This window comes from Jaculus jaculus, chromosome 5 (genome assembly GCF_020740685.1).
Source record: "Jaculus jaculus isolate mJacJac1 chromosome 5, mJacJac1.mat.Y.cur, whole genome shotgun sequence".
NCBI lineage: Eukaryota > Metazoa > Chordata > Mammalia > Rodentia > Dipodidae > Jaculus > Jaculus jaculus.
In genome coordinates, this window is record NC_059106.1 from 41093547 (window position 1) to 41118483 (window position 24937).

The 24937-nt window shown below is 55.9% G+C and overlaps 3 protein-coding genes across 4 annotated transcripts in view; 1 reads left to right on the forward strand and 2 right to left on the reverse strand.

The window, feature by feature from the left end:
- On the forward strand, positions 1-1252 carry Hes3 (hes family bHLH transcription factor 3). Its single transcript, XM_004657695.2, has 3 exons — positions 1-81; positions 168-249; positions 879-1252. Exons 1-3 carry the CDS (start codon positions 1-3, stop codon positions 1250-1252), a joined length of 537 nt encoding a protein of 178 aa, XP_004657752.2.
- Positions 1253-3234: 1982 nt separating this feature from the next.
- Gpr153 (G protein-coupled receptor 153) lies at positions 3235-14685 on the reverse strand. Its single transcript, XM_045150521.1, has 6 exons — positions 14553-14685; positions 10441-10908; positions 9311-9740; positions 6745-6937; positions 6003-6187; positions 3235-5694 (listed from the first exon to the last, which is right to left on the reverse strand). The coding sequence occupies exons 2-6, from the start codon at positions 10794-10796 to the stop codon at positions 5008-5010; spliced, it is 1851 nt and encodes a 616-aa protein (XP_045006456.1). The 5' UTR covers positions 10797-10908; positions 14553-14685; the 3' UTR covers positions 3235-5007.
- A 2506-nt stretch (positions 14686-17191) lies between these two features.
- Acot7 (acyl-CoA thioesterase 7) overlaps positions 17192-24937 on the reverse strand; it is a 108396-nt gene continuing 100650 nt past the window's right edge. For both annotated transcript variants that reach the window (XM_004657693.3, XM_004657694.3), the window contains exon 9: positions 17192-17589. In XM_004657693.3, the coding sequence (XP_004657750.1) occupies positions 17491-17589 (99 nt within the window). In that variant the 3' untranslated portion in view covers positions 17192-17490. The remainder of the gene's footprint in view (positions 17590-24937) is intronic.

Genomic DNA, 24937 nt, shown 5'->3' on the forward strand with positions numbered 1-24937 from the left:
ATGGAGAAGAAGCGCCGTGCACGTATCAACCTGTCCCTGGAGCAGCTCAAGTCGCTGTTAGAGAAACACTACTCGCACCAGGTAAGACATGGGGAGGAGGATGAGAATAACAGTTGATCCTTACACCATAGTCTATCCAGCTAAGAGTCCTTTCTATGGGTTGGCAGATCCGGAAGCGCAAGTTGGAAAAGGCTGACATCTTGGAGTTGAGCGTCAAGTACATGAAAAGCCTTCAGAACTCCATGCAAGGTAGAAAAAGAGAGGGCTTGGAGGGGCTGGAGTGGGAAGCTGGTGTGTGGGGGGGGAGGGGGAGGGGAACTGTGGCACGGAAGTCCCTGGGTATGACAAAGCCGGATAGAGAAATGATAGGACCAGGCATGGTGATGCAGTCCTTGTACTCAGAAGGTTGAGGCAGGAGGATCATACATCAGAGGCCAGGCTGGACTATAATATATAGCGGGACCCTGTCTCAAGGGGTGAAGCAAGAAAGGGAAGAGAACTCCAGGCAGAACTTCTGGGTGAAGAGGGGCCACCAAGTGGCTGGGATGGAGTTTGGGGAGGGCCAGAAAGGACTGCCTGGCGTTGGAGTTGTAATCTAAATGAGCGTAAGTCTGTCCTCACTTCCTCCTCCTTTTCTTTTTTTCTTTTTTATTCCAAGGTAGGGTCTCGCTTTAGCCCAGGCTGATCTGGAATTCACTCTGTAGTCTCAGGGTGGCCTCGAGCTCACAATGATCCTCCTACCTCTGCTTCCCGAGTGTTGGGATTAGAGGCGTGCGTCTCCACACCCGGCTTCCTCTCCTCTCCTGTTCATCACACCTCTCCCCTCCTTTTTTCCTCCAAGCCTCGCTTCTGTTCTCTTATTTTTTGCTTCCCTTCAGGGCTCTGGACGGTACCCAGTGGAGCCGACTACCCATCCAGCTTTCCCGGCTGCCTACCGGGCGTGGGCCAGTTGCTCGGGTTCAGAGAGGAGGGTGGTGGTGGACTGCGCTGCCCCCTGGTGCCAGAGCGCGCCCGTGGCAGGACCACGGACAGCGCCAGTCCGAGCCTGCAGGCATCCGGCCTGCCTGGTGCCAGCATCCCCGCTGTCTGGACTCAGCCTCCAGCTACCAACGCCTCCCGCTCCCCGCCACCTCGGTTCCTCCTCCCCGGAGATCTCCCTGGATCCTCCACCAATGTCGCGCCACCGCCACTAGCGTCGCACCACCGAGCGGAGAGCCCAGAGTCGGGGCTGCACTTGTGGCGGCCCTGGTGAGGCTCAGGCAAGGCTTTGGACTCAAGGGGCCAGCCCGTCTGCTCTAGGGACGCAGAAACTATTTTAGATGTACCTATGATGACTATGCCCCTACGCCTGGTCGCCTGTTCTGGTCATGGGGCGAGGAGGTTTATGGGCGAAGGGAAATATACGGGCCCACGCGCGGACCGGGGTCTGCGCGTCTAGGCGAATCCAACCCCACTCCCTCCCCAGCTGCTCAGGGCAGACTCGCTCACTCCTCCTCCCACCTTCCAGTGCAGCTGGGAGGGGGTGTCTGGACTGAGCCCCTTTCCCAGGAACCCGGGGCTGGCAGCCCGCCCCGGCCCCCGCCCCACGGCGGCGTCGCGGTGGGAAGGTCGCGGTCGGCCGCGGCGCAGAGCGGACCCCTCGCAGCGAGGAGAATCGCTGCCCCGCCCTGGCCCATTCAATCGGCAGCTAGCGCCCGGTTCCCACCGGCACAAAGCACGCCGGGTCCCGCCCCGCCAGCCAGGGGCTTCCAACTCACCCCACCCAAGACCCTCGGCTACCATCGCAACCCACCCCCTCCGCAGGCTGCACGGCCCGCCCCATCCGGCGGGCGCGCTCTACAAGACCCCAGCTGCTCCCCGCGGCCGCAAGAGCTGAGCACAGGCTCCGCCCCTAAGGTGGACCGCCCACCTAGCTGCCCCGCCCCCGCACCGCTCTAAAGTCCTACGTTCCACCCTTTGATTGGCTGCCAGGCGCCAGCTAGAACCCCGACACTATTGGTTGGAAGAGTTGAGCGTCAACACTTTACCCCTGGCCCAGACTGCCCAAAGCTAGTGCCCCTGGTCCCTTACGGCCACCTGGAGGCCACAAAGGTGGATGGCCCTCGAAAGCTCTGCACTTGTCTATTGTCCCATAAATGGAATCATTCCTGCGTTCTGACTTCGGTGGAGAGAGACTGTGAAGTCAGTTTTTCGGCCCCGAAGGTTCTGGGGTGGGGCAGCCTGGGGGGTGGAGTCCGAAATCCTGGCCACCTCCTGCCTCCAGTTGTAATTATGAATAAAGGCCGGGAGAACCTGTGACGTAGACATATAGATGCCACAGAAATTCTGATTTCTTCCACGAGGCCCATTTGGGTGCACTTTTTCAGGGCCACAACTAACTTTCTAAGAGGAGTGTTTGGGGCTGCTCCAGCCCCACCCTGTCCAGGAGCTGAATCGTCTCTGGTCTGGTTCGCGCAGAGAACTCAGAACGCTTCGGCCACCTGGCACCCCTAACCTTACTTCACCCCACCCAGCTGGCTCTCTGGATGAGGGCAGAGGTGACGGTTGTGGCCATCTCAGGGTGACCTCTGCTCAATTTCTCAAGGGACTGGGCGGGTGGAAAGCCAAGACGATTCCCTTTGCTGCCACCAGGTGGTGGGCTCGCACCGAGGACCCAGAGATGCCTGTGAATTCCCATGGGGTCGATTGTGTCAAGGACCGGAGGCAAAAGGGATCCCACAAGAGCCCTGTCCTTGCTACGTTGAGTTAAGATCAAGGTGGTCAGCAATCCCCAGCTCCATCTACAGGCCGAGGGCTCGTTACCTTTACCAAGAGGACCTTTTGTCTGCCTTATGGGTTTTGGGGCCTGTACACTGCTTTCTTTTTTAAAATTTTTAAAATTTTTATTAGCATTTTCCATGATTATAAAAAAATATCCCGTGTTAATTCCCTCCCCCCACACACTTTCTCCTTTGAGATTCCATTCTGCATCATATTACCTCCCCATCACTATCATTGTGCTTACATATATACAGTATCAACCTATTAAGTACCCTCTTGCCTTCCTTTCTCTTCCCTTTTACACTGCTTTCTATTGTTGCTACTTCCGATATTTTTCACCGGAGAAAATGGCAAGTCCAAGGAATGGTGCTTCAGCCTTGGCATTCGGGCTTACTACTCGTGGAGGAACAGACATTTAGGAGCAGGTGGCCATCCCTGCTAGAAAGGTGCTTTCATGAAAGCAGTCTCAGAATGTCATGTGCAAATCGTATGGAAATTTTTATTGGGTCCTGTACAGAAGAGAAATATTTTCAAAAAAAAACTACAAATAGGTCCCTGGCTCTGGACTGGATGGTAGTATATAGACAGAGCTCCCTCCCCAGCAAGTCCAGAGTCAAGCTTCTTATGCATGGCAGCAAACAGGCCTGGAGACTGAACAAAGTGTGGGAGAGAACCCCAGGCCCCACGGTCCTCTACTTGGGGTACGCCCCTTAAGTTCTGTAAAAGTTAGGAGTGATTTGGGGAGATCGTGTCCCCATTGTCAGTATTGCCATTGGATACAAAATTCAGAGAGTGAAAACCAGAGGAGATAAATTGGCCACCTGGGGGGAGGGTGAAGGAAGAAGGACAGTGGCTAGCTGGTGACCTCTGCCCCTGCAAGACATGTCAGACCCTGAAGGCACAGCATTGGCCAGAGGCCGGCCCCTTTGTGGTTGGACTGTAGTCCTCTGCCCTTGCTCCTGAAGCTAAGGGCCTCTGGAGCCAAGGTGGGCAGATGCCAGCCCCCACCCCAGTAACCTACGTGTGGGGAGAGGAGATGAGTCTGGCCACTACAGGAGCAGAGGGTACAGGACACAGGCTGCCTCTGTCTTGGCCTTGAATCCAGCTCCAGGTCTTCACAATAAGGGCGGCAAAGCTGCTCCCCTCGCTTGTAATCACAGCTAGTTCTGGGTCTCTCTTGCGAAGACCTGCGCCAATGGCAGAGTCCAGACCTGATGGGGTCTGCCCAGGAGGGAGAGCAAAGATAAGCCCTTTTCTGTGGTGGCAGTGGAGCACAGAACTGCACCCTTGCCAGGTACGCTGCCAGCATGGGTGCGGGGCAAGGCTGCAGATGGGCACCGGTATAGGGTGCACTTCCTCTTTGCTTTAGCTCCCTGTACCAGATACCCATAACCTTCATGGTAGAGTCACAAGGACGGCCAATGCGGTGTGAGACAGGTAATGATGGTGGAGTAGTGGCCACGTGGACACAAATGGGGGCCAAGGTAGCTATGGTGCCATGGTGATGCTTTAAGTGTTGTGCTTAGCTGAGGCGGAGTGAGTCCTCAAAGTGGCAAGGGAGAGACTGGGAGGCCTTAAACGGGGGAGTCACATGCTGAAGGCTGACCCCCACAAACTTCCCTAGACTAACTCTCATGTCTGTGGCCAGAATACATGGACCAGAAGATTTCTTCAAACAGCCCTGAGAGATAACATGATCATCACAGATAGGGCAACCGAAGCAGGTCACAGGGAGACCTGCTCAGAGAGTTTGTGTGGGCTCTGAAGACCCCGGTGCTTAAAGAGACCCTCAGCGCATCACAGCCCTGGAGCATGGCAGGTGCACTGCAGGGTAGAAAGCTGCATGCAGTGGTGGCTTCTGGCTCCAGCTTCTCCGGGCTGCGACTTGGTTTTGACTAACGGTGGCCTTGTCCCATGGTTCCTTGCACCCCGGCCCAGCCAGAGGCCTGGAGGAGGTGTAACCGTTGTGCAAACTTATTGCCCAAAGACAGTGTCTCTCTGTTTGGGGGATGCCATGGCCAGCAGCTGCAGGTCCATGCCCTGCACAGTCATCCAATGTAGCCGTTATTCCTCCAGGCAACACCAGAAGGAAGGAAGCCGAAAACTGAGGCCGCCGCTCCCTCATTCCTGGGATGGGTGACGCTTGTCTGCGCGCATAGCACAGGTGGCATCTTTGGTGCGGTGGTCCCCGCAGGGGCGGCCCCCAGTCTGCCCGGCGTCCTTGAGGAGGCGCGGCGGGTAGGCCCCCTAGGAAGCGGAGCCAAGCGAGTCCGAGTGCAGCGTGACGTAGCCCGACGACTCGGACGGCGAGCTCAGGAAGCTGCTGGTGCTGCCGCCGCCGCCGCCGCCGCCGCCCGCCACGTGCAATCCGCCCGGCTCGCCCCACGACGCGCTCAGGCCCGCGTGCAGGGGGCCCGCGTGCGCACGCGCGGCCCGGCGCCCGGGACTCGGCTGCGCGCGGCCGCCAGGGGGCGTCGGGGCCTCTCCCGGCACGGCGCCGCGGTCGGGGCCGCCGGGGAAGGGCCGCGCCGGCGCTGGCGGGCGGCGCAGGGCCTGCGGCTCGCGCTCGAAGGCCGTCAGGGCGAAGGCGTCCGGCAGCAGCGAGGCGGAGGCGGAGCGGAACCCGGGGCGGCGGCGCGGGCTGCCCGGGGGCGAGTCGTGCGCGCGGCGCGGGCCGCCGTCCAGAGCCGGGGAGGGTCGTGAGGACAGCAGGCTCTCGGCCGAGCGGCGGCGGGGGCGGAACGGGGGCGCGTCCTCGGCCAAGGCCAACAGGCTGCCACGGCGGCGCCGGTCGGTGGCGGCCGGCAGCATCAGGTGTGCCAGGGCCGCCAGATCCTCCCCGGAGCCCCAGCGAGGCAGGAAGGCGGGCAGCGGGACGGCAGCCCACACGTCGGCGTCGGCGTCGTCGTGGGAGAATCGCCGCGTGGGCGGGACCTGTGAGGACCCGCTGGGCTGTAAGAGGGAGCTGCCCTCCAGACACCCGCACCGATGCTTCCCTGCATCCCGAGCGGGTCACGGGCTAGGGCAGCCTGTCGTGGGGCAAGTGACAATCTCTCAGCCACGGTAGCTTGGGAACATGGGCACACGGGGTCGAGGTGCCCCCTCCTGGGGCCCACTCACACACAGACTGTGACTTTGGACCAAGCTAGACTGTGACTGCCGTCCCCTGAGGCTGAGCTCAAAGGCAAGAGGTGCATCCGTCAGAGTAGCCCACCACCCACATAGGAGGCGCCTCCGCCTACCTGAAGATACTGCATCCTGTCCTCCTGCAGTGGCCGAAGTGGGTAGGGCTGGGGCAGACCCCCCTCCAGACCAGAGAGCTCATACTTGGCCATCCTGTCCAGGGCCACAAAGTCACCTCCATAGCTGTACTCCAGGGAGCGATCCAACACCAAATCAGGGGAGATGCCACCATCCAGGCTGGTCTCTGCGCAGTGGGACAGAGGCAAAGGACCATGGAAACTTGGGCCCATCTGGGCGGGAGTCCTACGAATCTCCCTCAAAGCAGGGGCTGGTTAGCTGAAAAATGTAGGCCAGGATCCTGGGTTCAGATCCCAGTTACGGCACCCTTTAGACATGAGTCTGGTACTTGGCGTATTGATCTGCTCTTGTTTGGGAGATGAGAGGTAGTTGTTCTGTGGGACTAAACACACACACAGTGCTCGGTCCACAGCAAGAATTCAGCCTACAGCAATACTGGTTTTGTCACAGAAAACCGGTGGTAGTTCACTGGAGAACCCTAAGGATAGAGGGACAGTCTGGGGGCTCAGAGTAACATATCCAGTCTGGGTTCCATGACCACATCTTCCTTGTTAGCCAGGCTGTTGGGTTAAATGAAACCCTAGAGCAGCCAGAAGAGAACGTCCTGTAGGACGTGGCTTGAGGGTTGGGTCACCTAAGTACCATGCTGGTGAGGGGGACTCTAGACACCTGTTTTCTGGATGATCCGTGACCTCACCTAGGCACTCCCCAGGCCATCCTTACCATCATCGGAGTCTTCATCATTGGCCATAAGAGCCACACATTTCTCCCAGACAGCTTTGAGGTCCGCGCGGTAGCGGTCACAAGTCCAGAGGAACACGGGCAGCAGCAGCGCTTGGGTCACAGAGCACCACAGCACACAGAGCACCATCCACGGCGCTGAGGCATCTGCCCGCAGGCTGCTGAAGCTTACTACCTGTGGGCACAGGGCTCCGCTCAGCCGGCAAGATCCCCAAATAGCAATCCCAGCCTGTTCTATCTGTGGATGTCACCGTGGACAGAGCTCAGGGCGTGTGGGGAAGAAAGGGTTGGTGTGAAGTCCCTGCCCACTGAATGCCCAGCTCCCCCTGGGTGTGCATCACCCTTCCAGCATAGTGGGCATTCTCCGACCCCCACCCCCGACATCACCCCTATGAGTATCCAAAGGGAGAAAATGAATGGGCTATCACTCCTTCCAAAGGAAGTAACAGGCTAGCAGAGCCATTTCATAAACCTACACCTTTCTGCCTACTGCCAACTCCCTCTGAGCCAGTTGCCTCCTCTGCCCTGCCCCTACCTGAAAACTCAGACCCCACAGGAGACCCAAAGAGCAGAACGCTCATCCAGGTAGGTAGCCTGCGGATCATTTCCTAGGGTCCCCTCATCTGCTTGGAGTGGTGTTTAACGATTCTCACGAGAGTGAAGAGTGCAAGCTGCAGCATTATGTTGGCTCGGCCATTGGTAAGCTATGTGGCCCTTGGAAGCTTCTCAACCTCTCTAGGGTTCAGTTTCTTCATCTGTGAAATGATCTAAACATACCTCAGACTATAGAGGATGGCGTAAATATTCTAGATGTTGTTTATAGCTAGCTAGAAACATACGTGGCTCCATCAAACTCTTTCCTGCTCTGAGGATAAGCTGAGATGGGCCATTTTACCTACTCCCAGCACCCACTCTGTTCTCACACAGTGGGTTGTTTTGTTGTTGTTTTTTTTGAAGGTAGGGTCTCACTCTAGCTCAGGTTGACCTCCTGGAATTCACTATGTAGTCTCAGGGTGGCCTCAAACTCATGGTGATTCTCCTACCTCTGTCTCCCAAGTGCTGGGATTAAAGGCATGTACCACCATGCCCAGCTCTCACAGTGCTTTTTAAAAAATTCTTTTCTTTTCTTTTCTTTTTTTTTTTTTTCAAGGTAGGGTCTAATTCTAGCTCAGGCTGTCCTTGAATTCAAGCTATCCTCGTACCGCTGCCTCCCGAGTGCTGGGATTCAAGGTGTGAGCCACTACGTCTGGTTTAAAAAAAAATCTCTATATATTATTTATTTATTTTGAGAGAGAGAGCGAGCGAGCATGTAAGAGCAGATAGAGAATGGGAGCACCAGGGCCTTTAGCCACTGCAAACAAACTCCAGATGCCTGCACCACCTTGTGCATTTGGCTTACGTGGGTCCTGGGAAATTGAACCTGGGTCCTTAGGCTTCACAGGCAAGAGCCTTAACCACTAAGCCATCTCTCTAGCATCCACAGTGCTTTTTTGATTAACAGGATAGATTCATTGCTCTTTCTCTGTATCGGGACAGGGCCTGAAGCTTCCAGGTCTCATTATCTGCGAGTCCCTGAAAGTGAAGGGATGCTGGCAAAGGGACGCAGGTCAGCCAGGCATCCTGAATGCAGCTTACACCCCACCTGCCACCTCTCTGGAGCTATGCTCTGCAGTGACTCCAGGGGTATCTAGTCCTTTGTGAAAAGCTGGTTCTGGGGCTGGAGAGATGGCTTAGCAATTAAGGCGCATGCCTGCAAAGCCTAAGGACCCAGGTTCAATTCTCCAGGTCCCACATAAGCCAGATGCACATGGTGGTACATGTATCTGGAGTTCATTTGCAATGGCTGGAGGCCCTGGTGTGCCCATTTTCTCTCCTTCTCTTTCTCTCTTCCTCTCTATGTCTTAAATATATAAATAAAAATAAATAAATCTTTAAAAAAAAAAAGCTGATTCTGGCCTAGGCTCACTCCCTGTCTCACTCCAGTCACTCTGACTGAAGTGCTATGTAGGGGGTGTTCCTTACTGAGTACACTAGGTTAGTTGCACTAGCCTGGTTCCAGCTACACAGAGGACCCCCGGTCCCACTAGACCTTGGACACTTGTTAGGGTCATCCCTCACCTTGACCTACCCCAGCCCTTAGCATCAAGTTTAACTTCTCAGAAGACATTTGGGGCCTGTCCTGTCCCAATCCACAGCCTCTAACCTGCCTGCCACATCCTGAGACCCAGGCAGTGGAAGGTCAAGGGCATGTTTCTCTACCTTGCCACCCACTGCTTCAAAGGGGCCCTGGGTTGAGGGGAGGGAGTTCCTCTACAACGCAGAAGAAAGACCCTAGTCACCTGATGTGGACTCCAGTCCCACCGTGGTGTCCCTGACTTTTAACAAGTCATTTACCTCTCATGAACCTCACTTTCCAAGTCTGTAAAATGGGGATGACAATGCAGCTCTCAGAATTCAAAGTCTGAGGAGTCAGTCACCTGATGCCCATGCCCTGGACTGCCCCAGAGTCCATACCCCGACATGCTCCCCTCATGACAGTCTCACCCACCAGCACAGGGAAGCCCATGAGGCAGTCATAGATGACCACAATGGTGGCCACCAGGCCAGTGATCTGCAGCGAGGTTTTGGCAGGCTCTGAGCCATCGATGGAGGAGCGACGCTTCCCTTGTGCATCCTCCACCACGATGGTGGGCACGGTGAAGGCGTGGTGGTCGGCCCTGCGCCCCACCTGCGCGGCCAGCGTCTGGAAGAGGGCGATGGCTGTACAGACCACACCCATGGTCACGCTGCCACCCACCAGCAGCAAGAAGCAGACCCCGAAGCCCAGGCCTATCTCGGCCACAATGAAGCGGCAGCCATGGGTGTAGAAACGTTCGCTCGTGTCATGCCAGCCGACAGCAGGCAGGGCCGACAGGATGAAGGACACCATCCAGATGCCCATGACTGTGTGCACAGCCTGCTTCTTGGCGTTGCTCAACCTGGTATTGGGTAGGGCAGGACAGAGGAACCTGGTGTCACTCACAGACCTCTGAGAGCCGAGACAGGATTCTGACTGCCTATCCCCTGTACATTATAGTCATGGCCCAACCAGCATGGTGAGAATTTGTTCCTCACTGGAGAGCTAGTTCTGTTTTTCAAGGTAGTGCCTCACTCTAGCCCAGGCTGACCTGGAACACAGTGTATAGTCTCAGGGTGGCTTCGAACTCACAGTGATCCTCCTACCTCTGCCTCCTGGGTATTTTTACTTTTTTTTATAATTATTTTATTTTTATTTTTTGGTTTTCTGAGGTAGGGTCTCACTCTGGCCCAGGCTGACCTGGAATTCACTATGTAGTCTCAGGGTGGTCTCGAACTCTCAGCGATCCTCCTACCTCTGCCTCCCGAGTGCTGGGATTAAAGGCGTGTGTCAGCACGCCCGGCACACAAGAGCTATTCTGACCCACTGTCATTCGTTCTTTTCATCAGGCATTTCCAGACTGACTCTTGTGTACACTCATGAACACCTCTATGTGCATGCCCCCAGCAGCCCAGGGCTATACCCCACCCTAGCCTTCTGACCAGTCCCAGTTTAGCACAGGTTGGCACAACCACAAAGAGGCCCTCACATGTGCACACCAAGGTGCCCCAATGTCGTGCCTATATAGCCCATAAGAACACCACATTCTTTCTTGTGCTCACCTGTAGTTGACAGGCCAGCGGACCATCCACATGCGGTGGTAAGAGAGGGAGGTCACAGAGAAGCAGGTGGCCAGGGTGAGGGTGTAGAAGGTGGACACGAAGACCTTGCAGAGGCCCTCGTTCCACTCATAGTCAGGGCGCTGCCGCCGCAGTTGCACCACAGCGTAGGTGGCAATGGGTACAGCCACGTTGAGCATGTGGGTGGCCGCAAGCGTGCACAGCAGGAATTCCAGGGGCTTCCACTTCTTCTGCTTGGCACCCACACTGAGGATACCCCAGGCATTGGCCAGCAGGGACAGACCCCCACATGCCAACCAGCCCACTGCACTGCCAGGCAGTCGTCGCTCATCACTCATGGTGCAGACAGGAGCTGGTGGGTGGCTGGGGCATCCTCCTAGGAGCGAGGCCTGGTCGCAGAGCAGCAGCCCTTACAGGTGGGGTCTTGGGGGTGCCAGGGACCACGAGCAGCTGAGGGGGGACGACACAATGAGCATTCAGTAACTACCTCTGACTATAGCACTGGACTCTGGGCCACTAGTGTGGGACATGGGGAGTCTGGCACTATTACCTGGCTGGTTCTGCCTTGTACCAAGCTGGTATCTCAGAATCCAGGGAGGCCCAGGAGACTGTATGCAGATTGCCAATAAGTACATGTTTCCACTCATATCTGATCAAGCTTTCTTAAATGTCACCTGTACTCTCAGGCCGGGCTAGACTGAAGTGGACACTTTTTCTGTTTCATTTTGACACAGAGTCTTGCTATGAAACCTTGGCCAACTTGGAACCTGCTATATAGACCATTTTGTGGCAATCCTCCCATATCAGTCTGCCAAGTGCTAGGATTGCAAGCACACATCACCACACCTGGTTCAGATGAGTTATCCCATGTATACCCTAGCTCTGTGCCCTTTCAGCATCGTGTGTTCCAAAATCTCCACACAGCCCATGCTAGGCCTCCCCTTGGACATCTCAAGGACCTGACCTTAATTCATCCTACCTCATTTTACCAAATGAGGCATGCCTCGGAGGATTAAGAGCCCCAAACATCCTTTTCCTGATCCCCACTCTGACCTGTGATGATCTGCTCTCATGCCTACCCTGGGAGGGGCTGGACTGCCTTTTACAGCGGGCCCCCGTACAACTACAGGCTGGGGTCAGGGCTGCAGCCCCGCTGGCTGTGAGGAGGCAAGGTCCCCGTGCTGTGTCCTCCTCTATAGTGGGACATGTCATGCTTTTTTTCTGTGGGGAGGCTGAGTAGATACACACACCATATGTCTAAAGTCTGGGGTCTAGGTATCAGTGGGTGTTAAAGGGTGGTGATCAGCACCATGCCCCAGGCCCAGGTCTTGCTCACAGTGGGTGCCATAGGGAGGTGTTCAGAACAATGTCTGGACCTGGTCTTGCACACAGTGGGTGCAGTGGGATGGTTCCAAATGGCTTGGATGGGATGGTCCTGGAGACAACCCAGAGCCCAAACCTTCACTTCGGAGGAACTGCCAATTGCCTTTGGATATGAGCCAGAGACATAGGATATTGGGCAGGGGGTGTGTGTTGGGAAGGCGCTCCATCTTGCCAGGGGGCTGAGTGGAAAGTCTCTCCTTTCCCCTTTCCAGCCTGGTAGCCTTCAGTAGCTCCCTGGCCAGGCACTGGCTAACCCAGTTGCAGCCTGGAGCAGGAGGCATGGGAAGGAGCCATGTGAAAGCTATGCGTGTTCTGTGACTGTCAGCCTGGAGTCCTCACTGGAGAGCGTGCTGAGTCCCAATTTGCTGCTCTGATTATGAACTCGTGAACACAGGGTCCCTAAGACAGACCCAGCCACTGGATCCCTTACATGATACTTCTAGCTGATGCAGTGGCCACTGAGGCCTTTGCCAAGACCTCCAGTTCTAGGCAGGGGGAAAAAAATGTGGTTCCAATCATCTGGTAGGTCCCTCTACTGGTCTTATCTACAGTTCTCTTAGTCTTCTGTGGATATCTCATTCACTTTTTGTGTGTGTGTGTGTGGGGAAGGGGGTTTCAAGGTAGGGTCTCACTCTAGCTCAGGCTGACCTGGAATTCACTATGTAGTTTCATGGTGATCCCTCTACCTCTGCCTCCCAAGTGCTGGGATTAAAGGCCTGTGTCACTTTGCCCAGCTGTCATTCATGTACCTGCTCTAGGCCTGTCCAGACCCTTGGACCAGGGGAGGGGGTCTGGTGTGGACACCAGTCATCTCTAACAGCCTCCTAGGTTAAAGCTTGGAAGGCTGCTGCAGCAAGGGAAATTTCTGCCCAAACATTAGGTTGCTGCTTATAGAACAGCCTCCCTTTGCCACCCTGACCTGCAGTGGGAGGTAGGGTGGTCCCATCATACTCTCCACCAGCCTCTCCTGTGTCTAGCCAACTTTCCTGACCAAAGCCTCCAGGTCACAAGACGAGAAAGAAAGAAAGTGGATTCCACTCAGGCCACTGGAGTCTAGCTCCAAGCTCCTGGCTGAGCTTGTTACTTGACACCTCCGAGCCTCAGTTTTTTCATCCATAAATCAAACATGACAGTGCCTGCCTTGAAAAGAGTCAAAGGTAGCTAATGAGCTTTGCCAAGGAAAGTGGAACCAGACACAGTAAGCCCTCTCAGCCAGTGCTTTCCCAGACCATGACATTGAGCATGGAGTGTGGCTGAACCTTGGGACCCTCACACAGCTGTGAATTCACCAGGATTGGGATCCAGAACAGCAGACTCCAGATCTGTAACGGAGGGAGGCACACATCTCCCAGCTAGCCTTCCCAGCAGTCTTGTGATGGGTATCCCATTTCAAGGATGACCCAGTGGAGGCAGAAAGAAGTAAAAATTTGCCAACATTTTTGTATGCCAGAGCCAGGATCCAAACTCCACTTGCAGAACACCAGAGCCTTGGCTTCTCAAGCCCTGAAAGGTACTTTATTACTCCTAGAGGCGGAGTCTGTCTGACCCACCTGTCTCTTACAGGGAAGATCCTACCATTCTGGGGGTCCAGCTCATTCAAGCTGAGGGCAGTAGAGAGGACCGTGCCAGAGCTGTGCAAGGGCCTAGCGTTCCTTGAGGCTGTGCCCTGGGAGGCGAGAGTGTCCTGCCATGGAGATGAGGAGCAGAGATACAAGCTGCCTGTGGGAGAGCGTGTCCCTCTGCCTCCATGTAGATATCCACAGATCCACGGATCCCACAGCCTTCCCGTCCCCGTTGTTCCACAGGGAGCAGCAGACCCCAGGTCCCACCACGCGCATGGCTGCCCCTGCTAGCAAGTTCCTCCCACACCGCATTCAGAGTATCCTAAAGTATTTCCAGGATGAGGCTCATCTCGCTGCCAGGAACCCAACAACTCGCCCTCCCCAACGCTGGACACACTGCAGGTGCGACAGTCAGAGACCCACCCAAGTCTTGAAGACTCCCCACCCCCCACCCGTTCCCCGTAGGGTCCGCGGGCGGGGCCGGGCTGTGACGTCACGACCCCAGGCCAATGAGGCCCCACGGCCCCGAGGCTCTATTGCGCAACAAAGAGAACCCAGAACTTGAAAGGATTCCCCGGGCTCGGGCTGTGCCCGCCGGCTCAAATGAGCTTGCGCCCCAGGATTTCATCCCCCAAGCTGGTTTCTCTGCCAGTGGATTCCGTAGGGCTCGGTCTGGTCCCGGCTGCCTCCCCGGGTGGGGAGCGCAGCGCACGCCCATCTTCCCATTCTACAGTCCTGGCTCCCCTCTACCCTCCTCCGACAGATGCTTCCCCAGCCTGCCAGGCCTCAGGCAGCCCTCCAGGTCTACCCAACCCCGAGGGCGCGTCCGAGCGACGGCCTGGAGAGCCAGATGGTGGCAGGACTGTGCCCCACCCCACTTCACCCTCAGGATTGCGCAGGGCAGGGGGGAGCCCGGGACCCCCAAAGTGTCCTACCCCACCACCCTGTGAGCCAACGCGGCGGCTGGCTGGGACAGAGGTAATCGAGGGAAGGGCTGGCTCGGGGAAGTTACCCCGAAGCTCCCCAAGTTGGGAGGAGGTTCCACCCCTAAGCAGTGCCCGTCGTCCCTCAGATCCACCGGACGCCAACAGACAGCCTCTGCCTGCCGAATCCCATCCGGCCGCCCCCGGCCAGGGCGGCGGCGCTCACCCTGCATTCCGGCACCCGGGGCTCCGGCCCGCCGTTCCCGCTTCTGGCTCGGGCTCCGGCTCCGGCTGCGGCTCCAGCCTCCACCGACCCAGCGCCCTCCTCCCGGGGCCGCGAGGGTGACTGGCGGCAGAGCGGCCCGCGGGCCGGGGCATCCTGGCGGCGGCTACCGATGACCAGAGCGTTGCGCTGCGCTCGGCCCGGCCGCCCTCCTCCCTCCCTCCCTTGGGCGCCGCCTCCGCGGCGGCCGCGCTCCGCTCCCGCCGCTCGGCTGGCTGAGCTCCGGCGGCCGGGGGCGGGGGGCGGACCAGGGCGCATGCCTCCGCCGGGCCCTCCGCACCGCCCCTCGGCCCCGCCCGCCCGTTCCGAAGCGCTGCCCCCAGCAGCGTAGGTCTGTCTGCGCCGCCCCCCGCCCTCCGCCCCCCAAACGCATCACAGCGCCGCGGCGCAGAAGCCCCTGGGGCAGGCCATGGGCCCTGCCCGCGCCACCACCCTCTCTCGGGTCCTGGGTCACTCACGACGCCCGCCTCCGAGCGGCCACGGAAGACCCTAGGAGTCGAAAGCTGGCGGGCTTGTAGGGGGGAGGGAGGGAAGCTAGGACGGGGATGGATCTAACCTAGGGCTGGAAGTGGGGAGCGGGGAGAGCCTTCCCAGAAGAGGTCACGTCTAAGATGAGCGATCCTAGCTGGATAAGGCGCGCGCGCCTAAGACTGGAGGCTTCTAGGAATCAAAGAGTTGCTGGGTCAGAAACAGGACACGGGTTGGGCCGGTTGAAGATTCCAACTCATCCCCGTGCTTTGGATGCTGCTGGTGCATCGGTGCATACGGGGCTGCAGGGTGGCTGGGACTTCTCCTAAGTTCTGACCCCCTCTATGCAGCTGGGATGAGTTGGGTTCTGCAGCCTGACTCTCTGCCCTCTCCCCCCCCTCTCTCCGGAGTCACCCCATCAGCAGTCCTAGTGGGCCACAAGCACCCATGACTAACAGAGTCCACTGATCCCATTCAGAGAAATGGTCCCATCAGGCTCCTCTAGCCCAAGTGAGCTGGCTATCTTGGTCTTCCATTCAGGGGAGGATGGGCTGGACACAATGACAGAAGGCTTCCTGAGCCATTTTGAGCTGGTGTGGCCCAGCACTGTCCTTTGTGGGCACCAGGGTGCTTGGCTAGGATGAGCCCCCAACTACCTGGTGCTTGCCTGGGCTCTGCAATCTGTCCAGCCTACTTTCTGCCCACTCCAGTTCCCCGAGCCTTAGGGTCAGTCCTAACACAAATGCATTTCTAGAGAAGGGTTTCATAAGCACATGCATGTCTGGGAACAGGTCCAAGTGTGCTCTCACATTTTCCAGAACTTCTGGAGTGGTCAGCCCCCTATCCCCAGCCCTACATGGACAGGACAGGCCCCAACCAGCAGAGGGTGCTGTAATCAATTGTGGTATTTTATCACCTATGAAGGACATAGATGCCTTGGGGACCTGCTCCCTACAGCGAGCCCAGGACCCAGGCCCTGATGGGGATGGTTTAACTGGCTCTGCGATCAGACATTGGTAGCTGGCCTGGGGTTGTGCTTTCTGCTGGTCCTGAAGAGCAGGCTCATCACTGTGCAGGGCACCCATGTGGCATGGTTTGGGATACAGCTGGGGGCCGGCGGGGGCGGTGGGGGGGGGGAGGCTAAGGGGCTGAAGTGGCTCCAGTGTCAGTGCTCATTCCCTCCCCTGCTCCCAGACAGGAAATAACCCTGTCTGCTGGGACCCTGCCTAGACAGAATCCAAAGCTCTTGGCGGGTGTTTTAGCACATCTGGAGTTCTCCCTCCAGAGGCCTGAGGGAGCCTTGTGTTGGCAGCTGCTGGCAGGCCATTCACCTTCTCCTTGTGGTGGGACAGATGTTGGGGCTTCAGGGACAAACCCGAGCAACATCTCTGGCTGTGTCTAGTGGTGGTGAGTAGGATCCTGTCCCCTGCCAGAGGCTTTGGTGGCTTATTTGTCCCCTTTCCTCCAATCAAGGGAGCTAGACCACTTATACACACAAACCCTGATGCACAATGATGCCCTCACTTCATATGTGCACGACATACAACATATACATGTGCATATGGCTCCACGCCACACATATAACTCCACACCATGCATATGTGCAGTGACCCCACCCCCCAGCATATGTATAGTGATTCGGTCTCACTCTGACTCCACTGAAATACTGCCTCTCACACCCTCACCCCACACAAGCCACTCCAGTAACCTCTGCCTGAGTGGCTGAGAAGCCTCCTGGCCCACATAGGGGTCCTGGGCACCAGTGGAGACTCCCTGCAGCCAACATAGCAGCTTCTTTCCAGAAGCTGGGATAGGAGGTGTGGGCCCTCCCCACCTGCCTGGTCTTGCGCATGGAGAGGAGCCCTAGAGCATTAGGAATGCGTGCAAGGCTCCCAGCTAGCATCCTGTGCAAATCAGACATCAGGGAAGCAGGGTCCTGGGGTTCCCACTAGGCAGCATGGCCGCAAGTCCACTCCTCCCAAGGTCACAGGTACCAAGAGGAATGGGGGGTCCACGATGGCAGCAAGCTCACAGGAATGGAGGGCTGGGGCTGCACAAGGGAGACTCCTCTACCCACCCCCGCCCTGGCAAATGACCACCAAGGATTCACGGGCTCAGCCAGATAGCAGCTTTATTAGTGGTTCTGGGTTCCTTACACAGACCGTACAGTGGGCGTGGGTGTCACGGGGTACCCGGGCTTTGGGACAACACTGGGTAGCATTTGCACTGGAGATATAAATAAAGCTTTGGTGCATGGGTTTTCAGGACAGGGCATGAGTAACACTGCCACACAATACTTCACACAACACCAGCTCTCAGTGGAATTGGGGTTTTGGCCAAGAGGGTAACTTTTAAGTGACTGGATGTGGGGCTGTTGCCGCAGATGTGCTGGCCCCAGGGAGGAGGGAGGATGCTAAGCCTGAGGCTCTGCATGGCCCTGTCGTTTCGCCTTCATCTGCAGGTACCGCCCTTTGCCTTCTTCAAAGCGCCTCTTCTCGTCCTCAGTCTCGGGCTGTGGAACACACACAGAAGACAGCAATTTACAGACGCTGTAGAGCCCACGGGGCAGACCCTTGCCCTCCTGCCACATCCCAACAGTCTTGTCTGCTGGGCTGTGTGGACACCCCACATCACCTTCTGCAATGGCTAATCTCTGGCTGTGAACTTGACAGGACTTAGACTCACCGTGGAAACCAATCCCCTGGCATGTCTGTTAGAGATATTCTAGATTAGAACTCACTCTAACCGTAGGCAGTGCCCCTCCAAGGGCTGGAATCCTGGACTGAATAAAAAGGAGAAAGCACCAGGTGTGGTGGTGCATGCCTTAAATCTGAACACTCAAGAGGCCGAAGTAGGAGGATCACTGTGAGTTTGAGGCCACCCTGAGATTACAAAGTAAATTCCAGGTCAGTCTGGGCTAGAGTGAGACCCTACCTTGAAAAACAAAACCACCTAGATGAGCAGGAACATTCAAATCTACTTCCTCTCTGCTAATGTGATGCCAGCTGTCTGCTCCTGCCATGCCTCCCTACCATCTCCTTGAAACCGTAAGCCCAAAACAAATCTAGCCCCTTAGTTTTTCTTAATCTGATTTGACATTCTGTCCTAACAATGAGAAAGTACCTTATACCTCCCACAGTGGGCAAAACGCCAATCCCAGGGGTTCCTTTGGTGATAAACCTGGATTAAAAGCCACTTGAGAATGAAATGTGGGAGGAAAGGCTTATAAACTGAGTCAAGTGTGAGTGGAGAAGAGTGACCCTTGTATCTGCTCTGCCCCAAGGAATTCCAGCTCAGAGTAAAGACATGCAGGAACACTAAGACAGCTGTGACCCTGAGAAGGCCTTTGTCCTGCACCTGCAATACTGTTCACTTAAGTGGGGAAGGGCCCTCATTACACTGCTCTGAGCCATGTAGACTCCAGGAAGTGAACCTTGACCTGGAGATACTCCTTCCTCTGAGCACCTTAAGAAGCTGGGTCCAAACATACAGTGGGCAGAGCCAGATGACTGAAATTTGGCCAGAGGCTAGATTTTGTTGGTGTTGGTCCTGGGGTATATTCCTATTGGCCTGCTGACACTTCATTTTAGAAGGTGCTGGACTTGGCCTTGGACAGATGTCATGGTAGAAGCATTAGGTGGCCACTTCTTAGGCCCCATCTATCCCAAAGTTTCATCTGGCACTGCGCTGGCTGAGACTCAGGCTTAATGAGGTATGTTAATTCCCCATGAGATGTCATTTCATTGCGACATTTTGAGGGTGTCTGAAAGCCATGAAAGTGGGGCACTTGCCCTTCATCCACAGTGACACCAAGTGCCAGCAGCTATTTTTAAGCCTACGTTTTAGACGTGTGGTACATTGGCAAAGGACCATCAGCTGGAGGACTTAATGTCAAGTTACACCAAACATTTCCTCCCTCCAGCCTTCTCCACAATCCCTAAATGTCACCAGGTGTAAAGTGTCCTGGCCCTGCCAGCTTGCAGCCAATGGGACGCATGGGTATTTAAAGGCACAGGACCATGCGTCCCATGGGGGTTCTGGTCCCTGTTCGAATACACGAAAATGAGAGTCTTTTCCAAGATGTGCTATGGAGGTCTTCCTGCCATGCTGGTTTGATCCTTGACTGGCTTTTTAAAAATAAAACTTGAGGCTATGCAATTTGACGTGATTACAGCCCAGCGAGAGTGAGAAGTCTTTCTTAGCTTCAGAAGTAGCTGTAAGGGGGTTAGACCACTGGGCTTCTAGGTGCTGGAGGCCCAAGCCTACTGCTGCTGGGCTACATAGAGATGTGCTACCTCCTGCCAGGCAAGGCTGAAGGCATACAGGCTCAGCTAGGCAAGATGTGCTGGGTCAGGGCACTAGGTCAGGGTGGCTCACACTTCCATTAAGTGTATGAATCACAGGGATGGAGATCTTGTTGATACAGGGTCTGATCCTCAGAGCCTAGGATAAGGGCCAAAGCTCATTCCTAACAAGCTCCCTTCCACACATGCAAAAGGACCTGAATTTAATCCCCAGAACCCACATAAGAATTTGGGCATGGCTGGGCATGTTTGTAGCCCCAGCATTAAGGGGGTTAGAGATGGGTAATCTGAAAATTGGGGAGCTCCTGGGAGGGGCTGAGGAAAACTGCTGTGCCCAGGAGATGCTCATCTGTGGTCCCTGTGGGCACTTCGATCCCTTCCTCTGACATCCACTCCTGCCCTGTGTATATCACTGCTGGTTGGGATCCCGCAGCAGGAGGGTGGGGAGGAGTATGTCTAGCTTCCTCTGGCTCTCCAACCCCCACGCTAGATGCTCCTTTTTGGGTGGCCTGGGGCTGGGCAGGTTTGGCAACCTATACACTAAGGGGCCTCCTAGAGTATGCAAGGCATGGTGGCACCAAAGGTCTAAAATCTCAAAACAAAATCAATTTGTGTAATTTTGTTTAGCTCAGGCTTCCCCAGCTGGTTTGACCAGGAAGCCCTGTGCAGAACCCTGCTATCCTGGGGCTGGCCAACTGGTACTGATGCCATGCTCTGCACCATCCGTTTGCCCCATATGTTTTCATCCTTGGACTTGTCAGCAGGGATGTTGGGACAGAACCTGTGTCCAAGTACTGCCTCTAAGCACCTCCACCATGCCCTTCCTCTAGAGGCTTCTTCATTCTTCCCAGAAACCAAAGCAGGAGGGTGACCAGCAGTGTGAACCAAGTTACTAGCCTTGTGGCCCACATGGTTTGCCTACACCACTCTCCTGTGGAATGGACCAGCATCCACAACCAGCCATGTAGGAGCCACCTGTTCCAGTAGCCCATACTCATCATCATTTATTGGAAACAGTGGAAGTGACTGGTCACAAATGGCCACCTATTGTCGGAGATCATTGCCCGAGACATCCAGACCAGGCAAATGCTGAGGCAGAGTGTGGATTGGTTGATGCCAAGAGCCAGGGGCGTGGAGGGGTTGGGGAACCAGAAGTGGTTAAGGGGTCTGGTGCTTGTTCTTGGGGTGACCTCCAAAATTGATTGTGGTGATGGATACAGGTCTGAATACACCAGAATTGGTGGGGTGCATGCACAATGAGCAGCAGAGGGATAGGGGCAGAGTTGGATGGCCTCCTCTGCAAGGTATGCCCTCCATCATCTAATTCCAAAATGATGGCAGCTGCTCAGTCTCAGCAGACAGTAGGCCATTAGGCAGTCCAGGATGCATGCATCAAAGGTCTCAGTGGGCAGTGACTGCACAACCTCAAGATGGCATAGGCCAAAGACCAGGAAATTGTAGGAGTCAGTTCAGGGCAGAGGGCAAGGCTGGTGCTTGGCCCTGGGCCTTGAGGCTGCTCCACCGTCTCTCGGAATCTGCAGTGCATGCATCACCAGGATCTGCCCTCAACCAAAATGAATGCAGCCCAGCGATGAATGTGCAGGAGGTCAGCCAGGAGAGCACCACAAAGATTCTGCAGCCGGGAGGAAGGTGCCAGGTGACAGCCTCATCACTCTTCTGTCTCTGGGGACTGTGGCATGCACTGAATGTCCTGGGTTCCCAGACAGAGTTCAAGCAGGCCTAGGAGTCACAGCCTGCCTCATTAGCCTCAACCTCGCCACACAGAGCAATCGAGTCGAAGACAATGCTGGCCTGGCACTCCCTTGTGGGTCCCACCAGGACAAAAGCTGTCAAGGACCTCATTCACCAGTCACAGGAAACAGCCACCAAGGGAGGTAGGTAAGAGTCTGCTCCATGCGGGGGCAGGGTCCCTAGTCCACAGGCTGGTGGACTGTCCCACCCAAGTGATTAAGAGGGCTGCCATGGGCTGGAGAGATGGCTCAGCACTTAAGGTGCTTGCCTGCAAAGCCTAAGGACCTGGGTTAGATTCCCTAGTACCTATGTAAAGCCAGATGTACAAAGTGGCACATGTGTCTTGGATTCGTCTGCAGTGGCTAGAGGTCCTGGTGTGTCCATTCTCATTCTCTTGGCTTCTTTCTCTTAAATATATATATATATTAGGAGAGATGGCTTAGTGGTTAAGAACTTGCCTATATATATATTTTAAAAATTTTTTTGTCTATTTTTTATTTATTTATTTGAGAGTGACAGACACAGAGAGAAAGACAGATAGAGGGAGAGAGAGAGAATGGGCGCGCCAGGGCTTCCAGCCTCTGCAAACGAACTCCAGACTCATGCGCCCCCTTGTGCATCTGGCTAACGTGGGACCTGGGGAACTGAGCCTCGAACCGGGGTCCTTAGGCTTCACAGGCAAGCGCTTAACCACTAAGCCATCTCTCCAGCCCTATATATATATATTTTTAAAGAGGGCTGTTGTGCCCCTGCTAGGTGTGGGGCTGGCAGAATGAGACAGATGGCTCCTGGTGCAGGGCCCCCACCACGACGCAGCTGCTGCTCCCTGACAGCCCGGCCTCCTCCATGAGCACAGTAAATAAACACATACGGCACTAGTGGCTGCTGTTTCTCATGGAAGGCACGGTAGTGAGAAGGAAGAAGCTTCCACAGAAATCAAATGTTTCTTCACCAGCCTGAGGCTATCCGTAGGGAGAGGGGGCTGGTGGCATTGGGAGTATGGGTAGCTCTTGGCGACTAGAGTGCCCACCCACCTGGGGCTGCGGGCAGGCTCATCATGCACACGCCAGAGGGGAAGGGTGAGGCAAAGGAGACTGCAGCACGTTAGGGAGTGGTGACTGAGTGGAGGGTGCTTGCCTGGTGGAAGAGTTGCAGAGGCCAAGGGGTTCAGCTCTGGGTCCCAGGGCCTGGTTGGAAGCCCCAGTGGGTGATATGTGAAGTGTTTCCTGTGGAGCCTGACACATGCAACCTGGTGCATTATGTCCCTATACTCATGTGTACAAGGGTCTGCAGGGTGATCCTGTTAAACTCCCAAATGACCTCAGGGGCCAAATGCACTCCTGTGATAAGGGCACAGCTCACTGCAGTGTATCTGCTCCCCCAAGACACCAGCTTGAGAAGAGGGCCATATGGCCCTGGGGAGACATCTGAGGCAGCTGGGCCTTGAGGGCAGCATGCCCACCCATAGGGACACATCCAAGGACAGGGCCCACAACTGCAAGTTAAAAGCATGCCGCCTCCTGGATGCTCAGCAACCTCCCCCCCACCCCCAGCACTGAGTGCCAAGCCCCTCCCCTTGCCCAGTGGATCCCAGCCTCAATCTGTGTCTCTTCCTTCCTCCTTGGAGCATCCTGCCAAGTGCCGTCTTCTGGGCTTGCTTCCACCGGAGGGAAGCCCGTGACTCCCAGAGCCTCAACTGCAAACCAAATGTTTTCCATTTTGCATTTTCTGAGCTTCGAGAACACATGTTTGGAACATGGCACAGAGGGTGAGTGACTACATTCTGCCCTCAGTGAAATCAATAGGTTGTCCTTTTTGTAATTAGTGAGTGTCTGGTACAGTGAGGCCTCCAGTGGCGACAGAACAACTTCCTCCAAGCCCAAGGGATACAAGATTTCTTAATTAAAAGAAGCCACACAGCACACCCTTCACCGTGTTCTAATGGGAGACAAGAAGGGTCTTGGGACAATCATGAAAACAACTGAAAGGTCTTCTGGTTATTAGCACAGTCTGATGGGAGGTACTGTGTACGCAGAGAAGCTTGGCGTGGGAATTGTTGAGCCTCTGGGGTCCATCCAGCCCCCCTGAGACCCAGTACAGCAGGGTGAGGCCATGGCTGCCTGAACACCAGGCTTACTTGACTTCGACATGCTTATCCAGGGTGTCCTGGCAGAAGTCCCACCATGGACAGTCATCCACACCCTCACCAGGTATGCCTGTCGCCCGGAGGCACTGTTCACACCTGACATAACAACTGTGGTTGAGAGATTCCCCCATGCAAAGGCTAACAAGTGCTGTTGGCAGAGGCAGGGATCAGCTGCACGGAAGGAAGGTGTCAGCCCCCCGTGGAGGCCTCTCCCATGGCAGGGCCTTCTCAGTCCCTGGAGCCCTGCTCACAGCTCCAGAGCTGGGTTTGTGGACAGTTGTCCCCACCTGTCAACAACAATAAAGATCTTAACTGTGGAGTGCTCACGCTTGCTAGGCCCCAGCCAGGGCTACGTCCTCACCCCAGGCTTCTCAACAGTGGCCAGAACTGGGCCTGGACACAAAGGACTCATTCAAAACCGGTGATTTCATGTAACACACACTGATACCATCTGTCAATCAACTTCTGAGGGCTCAGAAGAGCCTTCGTGGAGTCAGGCATGAAGAGGCATGTACGTTACACCTAGGCTCCAACAATGCCTCCAAGAGCTGACTCCCCTCTCCTGCCAGCAGGGCTGATGCACTCTGCTATGTGCGCACAGGCCTCCCGCATCCATGCAGTGCAGGGTCCCAGGCTCCACCTTTTCGCTGAATATTTGCATCTGGGGTTCAGAGGGCTTTTGCCAGGGCACTCCCTCCCTCTTGGGGACAGAGCTGAGGACGTACAACAGTGTGGTCTACATACTGAGGGGTGGGGGCTGCATTCTGCCACACGACAGATGAGGAGCCAGCTGCCCCTCCGGCAGCCATCTCCTAGCACTCACCTTCTGAGGCAGTGGCCCATGGACACTCTCTTCCCCAGCACCCTTGGAAGCCTGACCGCAGGCCTCTTCTCCAGTGACTGTCCTCCCAGCTACTGTGCTGGCAGCGCTCACCCCGCCACAGCATGGCACCATGTGCATTCACTGCTCTGGGGTCAGAGTCTCCTGGAACTCCTGCGTGGAGGAACCAGGCAGGCCCCTACCCCACCTTGTTTGCTGTGTCTCTGGACTCAAACTGAGAGGACCCTTCTTAAACATCCATGGGGAGAGACAGGAGTAGCTTCGCAGAACCCAGCGGCCAAGCCAGACTGAGCAGCGTCAAGAGGTGCTTGCAGGAAGCCAGCATGAGGTGAGGCATGTCTGCACTGGTGGGTCTGTAAGAGACATCTGTAGAGTGGAGGGGTGAGAGGCAGGTAGAGAAAAGGCTGGGTTGGAGGTAGAGGAGGCAGGAAAGATGTGTCGACCTCCCGTGTGGTACTAACCTCTAGTTCTAGGGGCCCTGGAGCTCATAAGACCCTCCAAGTTCCCAAACACTGGAAGGTAGCAGGGGTAGTGGCTTTAGGATGTTATCACTTTTCCTGTACATCCAAAGGGACAACAGACAGAGTGACACTGGTCAGAGATGTCATGAAGGTCTCACCTGTGACCTACTCTTGTGAGCCAGCAGCAAGAGTAAGGGCCAGGCTTCCCTCCTGAGGCTAAGTAGTGCCCAGCCCCCAGAAGCCCACCAGCCATCCATGAAAAATTACCCCAGAACTTCACCCTGGCTAAACCAACAGGCAAGACACACGGTGCTGGAAGGACAGCCAAGGGCAGCAGCATCCCACTCATGACAGTG